A 5,934-nucleotide genomic window follows, 5' to 3' on the forward strand; every position below is an offset into this window, starting at 1 on the left:
ATCAAATTTTGGGGTGTTACAACTCTCCCCCACTTGGACCCGATCGCGTCCCCGCGATCCACGCAGCATGTAACGAAGGTAAATGCTCCAACACAAATTCTTCGGATTCCCAAGTACACTCGGACCCTTTCCGGTGACGCCATTACACCTTATAAGTCTGAATTCTCCTATTCCGAATCTCTTTAACCTTTTCATCAAGAATAGAAACCGGCACTTCCACATAATCTAGCTTGTTATTTAGAGTAATCTCATTCAATGGTACCCACATCTAGTCATCCGCAACACATTTGCGAAGATAGGAAACATGAAATGTGTTATGGATTCCTGCAAGCTCTTCGAGTAACTCCAGACGATAAGCAACTTCACCAACACGTGCCAACACTTTAAAAGGTCGAATAAACCAAGGAGCAAGGTTTCCCCGCTTTCGAAACCTAATTACACCCTTCCATGACGACACCTTAAGCATCACCATATCACCTTTATTAAATTCAATCGGTCGCCTACGCTTATCAGTATACGACTTTTTTAGATCTTGTGCCGCTTTGAGGAGAGCACGAATCACATCAATATTTTGGTTCATCTCAAGAACCACTTCGGTACCACTAACTTCGATTTAACCGTGACATCCCGGAAATTTCCAACCAAATTTAAACTTTAATCTTTATATGTTTTCGACACGATAAGCAATATTTGTTAAGTTAAATTTCAAGAATTTTAAACTATGTTCATACATTCATTTAACCTCGACCAAGTTCCAACGATTCACGAACCATTAAACGAATATGATTATATATGTATATGTGTATATATATTATAACTTGAAACGTAAACAAAATATTAGATTAAATACTTTATATGATTGTATCTGTTTCAAAATGTTTATCAATGGAATTAGAAGATAAGATCAAATGATTGAATTATCAGATATATTGAATTATGATTACAAGTCTCTGTTGAAAGGCCCACGTTGATTTGAGAAATCTTTCTATTTTAACAATATTCGGAAAATGGTAAAGTGATTTATAAATAAGAACAAACTGTCAATCATTGAGAACTAGACAAAGGATAGTGGAAGATTGAATCTCATAAAGACTCGATTGATCTATTTAGTTTCAAACGTACAAAAACGTTTTCAGTTTAAAAAGAACTTTATTATTAAAACGTATATAACTTTTATAAATATCTAGAACCACTTTTGACAACTCATTACTTAACTAGTATGATAAAGATAACGATATTTATATTTTATTTTATTAAATATATATAACAATTTAAATTAATATTATATATATTTATACGCGTATTATACGTACATAGTTTTATACTTTTACTATACTTAAACTTTACCTTTACTTTACCTTAACTTTAATAATTCACTTTAATAATTCATACTTTAATAATTCACTTTAATAATTCATACTTTAATAATTCACTTTAATAATTCATACTTTGATAATTCACTTTAATAATTCATACTTTAAGAATTCACTTTAATAATTCAAAAATCTATTATAAATAGAATTCAATAGGTTTCATTATTTCATAGAAACTTGAAAATCTTTTTCTATAAACTCTCTCAATCAATTTACATATATATATTTACTCCGTATTATTTCAAGATATTATTAGTATACATAAAATATTACGACGGAGTGCTGTCCGAGTGATTTCGAAATTGTTTTTCGAGTAGGATAGGATTAAGGAAATTATGGGTTATAGCTATGGAGGTGATTGAGTATGGTTCATGGGTATGCTCGTGAGGTTAATATAGTGTTTATCATTTCCGTTGCGTCTATGTACCTTTCCTGCAATATTGAATCTCAATATTGATACGTGAGTACTCATAATTTAACTTTTACATACTAATAGTGTATCCCTGACTAGTGCTCGAGTATTTAGGATTATGCATGCTTGTACTTTTGATATTGCCCTTAGACAGGTTAGGTTGAATCTTAAATTAATTACACTTGCGGTTGAGATAAGGTATAAGATATGCATGTCCTTGGAAAGCTAGCGAAAAATTAAGAACTTTTCCTTTAGATATCGAATGGTTTCGATGAACGGATTAGAAGTTATAATCAATTGAATTTTCGATATTTTTTTTAAAAATGATTATTATTATCGTCATTTTTATCGTCGTTCTAGTTTTATCTTATTATCATTATTATTATCTTTATCAATAAAAGGGATTTATCATTAAAAATTGTTATTTTTTTTATTATTACTATACTTATTATCGTTAAAGTTATAATTATTATTATTATTATTATTATTATTATTATTGTTATTATTACTATTATTATTAGTATTATTATTATTATTATTATTATTATCATTATTAATATATATATATATATATATATATATATATATATATATATATATATCATTATTTAAAAATGGTTATTTTTATTGTTATTATTATTATTACTATATTATCATTAAGATAATTATTAGTATTATCGTTAATAATGTTATAGTAACTATCATTATTAATATTAGTGTAATTAAAACAAATATTTGTAACACCTAATTATTTTGATTACTATTATTATCATTATTATGAACACGATATAAAAGACGATTAAAAGCTATTAAACGAAACGATTAGGAAATAATGAGTAAGAGTATCATGATGAAATTAAAATATTATAAGATATTGATTTAGATAAAATTATCGTTCTTATTATTTTTATCATTACTATTATTATTAAAAGTATCGTTAGTATTAAAACTATCATTTTAACAAAAATTATCATTTTAATAGAAATATCATTGTTACTATAAAATATCATTATTATTATTATTTTAAATATAATTATTATTTTAAAGATAATATTAAAAATTATCATAAATATTAAAGTTATCATAATTAGAATTATCGTTTTATCATAATGTCATCTTAGTAATTATAAATATTGATATTTTTATAATAATAATTATTATTACAAAATAATACAACTTTTACTTACTATCATTATAGATATTATTTTATCAAATAAATATGTGATACAAACATATTTTACTACGTGTAATAACTTACTTTAATAATACCTATCATATTATCTTTATGATATTAAATGAACCCTATAAATTTTATTACTTAATATATATAAAAGTATATTTTATTATATAAATTTAATATAAAATTTTATTTATTAATAAATAAATTATATTATTTACTCTAATAAATATTTTAAAAATATTTAAAAATATAAAACGACGATATTTAAACTATATATTAATCATGTATAGATTTTTGGAAATTATTTTGAGTCAAATCACTTTTGTTGACTTTTGCATATTAGTCTCGAGCATTAGGATTGTGGTACACTATGACTTGACCTAATTTGTTAGACAAATATTGACCAACACATAAATATATATAATTAATTTAGGTTCATGAATTCGAGACCAACCTTGCACTTATTCAATGACGTTATATGTATTTTTACTACGAAATACAGTATGGTGAGTTTCATTTGCCTTTTTACCCTTTATATTTTTGAGGCTGAGAATACATGCGCTTTTATAAATGTTTGACGAAATAGACACAAGTAATTGAAACTACATTCTATGGTTGAATTATCGAAATCGAATATGCCCCTTTTTATTAAAGTCTGGTAATCTAAGAATTAGGGAACATACACCCTAATTGACACGAATCCTAAAGATAGATCTATTGGGCCTAACAAACCCCATCCAAAGTACCGGATGCTTTAGTACTTCGAAATTTATATCATGTCCGAAGGAGGATCCTGAAATGATAGGGGATATTCTTATATATATCTAGTTAATGTCGATTACCAGGTGTTCACCATATGAATGATTATTTTTGTCTCTATGCATGGGACATATATTTATGAGAACTGGAAATGAAATTCTTATGGTCTATTAAAATGATGGAAATAAATGATTATGATAAACTAATGAACTCACCAACCTTTTGGTTGACACTTTAAAGCATGTTTATTCTCAGGTGTTAAAGAAATCTTCCGTTGTGCATTTTCTCATTTTAAAGATATTACTTGGAGTCTTTCATAGCATATTCGAAGAACGTTGCATTCAAGTCATTGAGTTCATCAAAGATTATTATTAAATCAATTTGTAGTTGGATAGTGGATATTATGAAATGGTATGCATGCCTGACAATTTTAGATATAAAGAAAGTTTGTCTTTTAAAAACGAATGCAATGTTTGTAAAATGTATCATATAGAGGTCAAATACCTCGCAATGTAATCAACTATTGTGAATCGTTTATAATGTATATGAACGGGCCCTTTCAGTTGGTATCAGAGCGGTGGTCTTAGCGAACCATGTCTGCATTAGTGTGTCTAACTGATAAGTCGATAGGATGCATTAGTGAGTCTGGACTTCGACCGTGTCTGCATGTCAAAAGTTTTGCTTATCATTTTGTGTCAAAAATTAACTACTTATCATCCTCAGGAAATTACCTGCTTATCATTTTTAGTCTAAGACACGTCTTGCTGCATTGATTGCATGAATAGTGTATAGACAAAAATTCATATCTTAGCATATCTGCTAAATCATATCTTATCGTATCTGTTACTTTAAACTTTGCCTGACATATCCCCCAAAGTCCTCCGTAATCTACGAAATCTTTTGATCTATATATATATATATATATATATATATATATATATATATATATATATATATATATATATATATATATATATATATATATATATATTCTATGTAATTAGAATACCATCCGTTAGCCAAAATCATTTCATATCGAAAAAAAAATCCTTTATCCAATCGTACGAAATGGAATTCGTCATCAGTTCAATTCACTCAAATTCCGAAATGGAATCCCATTCAATCTCCGAAAGCAGTGTGACCGGAATAGATCAACCAATCAGTCATCACCTATTCTGGATGAATTGGTGGTGGGTTCGTAGCCTCCTCAATCATTGGAGACAAGAAGAAGGTGATCCCTTCCATCCACCACATTGCCGTCTTGACGAAGAACCTAAAGCACTTACTGGCGAACCTGTCCGAAACACCATTTTCTCGCTCATTTCCAGAGTATCTCGTCACAATTATATATTACATCAAATTTTAGATTTTATTTATCCGCTCGTCCGAACCGACAATCACCCCGGTGTAATACAAGAAGTCAACGAGCTTCGCGCTCGGGTAGTGGCTTTGGAGAATATGGTGCAGAGATTACAAACACCAGCAGCAGCATCAGCAGCATAACCAGTACCACCATCATCAACGCCAACAGTACCATTACCACCTCCAACCACAACCGCGTCATAAACCTCAACTTCACAATCTGTCCCACGAGCATCAACGTCATACGCACCATAGATACCAAGGAGTACCAACAACAATAACTGACGAAGTATTAATTCATAACTTCATTGGAGAAACATTCCGCGGCGATTATGTAATCTCTAAAGTCTTAGAGATTATCTAATCTAGCCCTAACCATAAATCAGTTAAGCGAACCAAAATGATAGAAGGAAGAGTAGAAACCCTGACAAAAATGGTGTGTGATTAACAAGCTAAACTTGCTTTACCAACAGCATCAACAGTACCGTCAGCGTTACCAGCATCGTCAGTACAGTCAACATCCGAATCAACAACACCGATAACATCACAAACTCCGTCAGTTCAAGAATCACTGTGGACATCATTACAAATCAATAACGTGTATATTGTATCAACGAGTTATGAAGAATTAACTCATTCCCTTTGAAGAAATTATATGTATATATATATATATATATATATATATATATATATATATATATATATATATATATATATATATATATATATATATTGTGAAATAAATCTTTCCGTGCTAAGCTATTGTGTGTGAATCTTAACTACTCGGTTAATTCATATTACAAATATACAATAATGTACGTCCTTCGGCCGCAACTTAACCAGCGTTA

The 5,934-nt window shown here is 28.9% G+C and overlaps 1 protein-coding gene across 1 annotated transcript; it reads right to left on the reverse strand.

Moving 5' to 3' along the window:
• Nucleotides 1–268: 268 nt before the first annotated feature.
• On the reverse strand, nt 269–580 carry LOC139875550 (uncharacterized). Its single transcript, XM_071862884.1, has one exon. The coding sequence runs from the start codon at nt 578–580 to the stop codon at nt 269–271; it is 312 nt and encodes a 103-aa protein (XP_071718985.1).
• Nucleotides 581–5,934: the final 5,354 nt, after the last annotated feature.

This window comes from Rutidosis leptorrhynchoides, chromosome 11 (assembly GCF_046630445.1).
Source record: "Rutidosis leptorrhynchoides isolate AG116_Rl617_1_P2 chromosome 11, CSIRO_AGI_Rlap_v1, whole genome shotgun sequence".
NCBI classification, from domain to species: domain Eukaryota; kingdom Viridiplantae; phylum Streptophyta; class Magnoliopsida; order Asterales; family Asteraceae; genus Rutidosis; species Rutidosis leptorrhynchoides.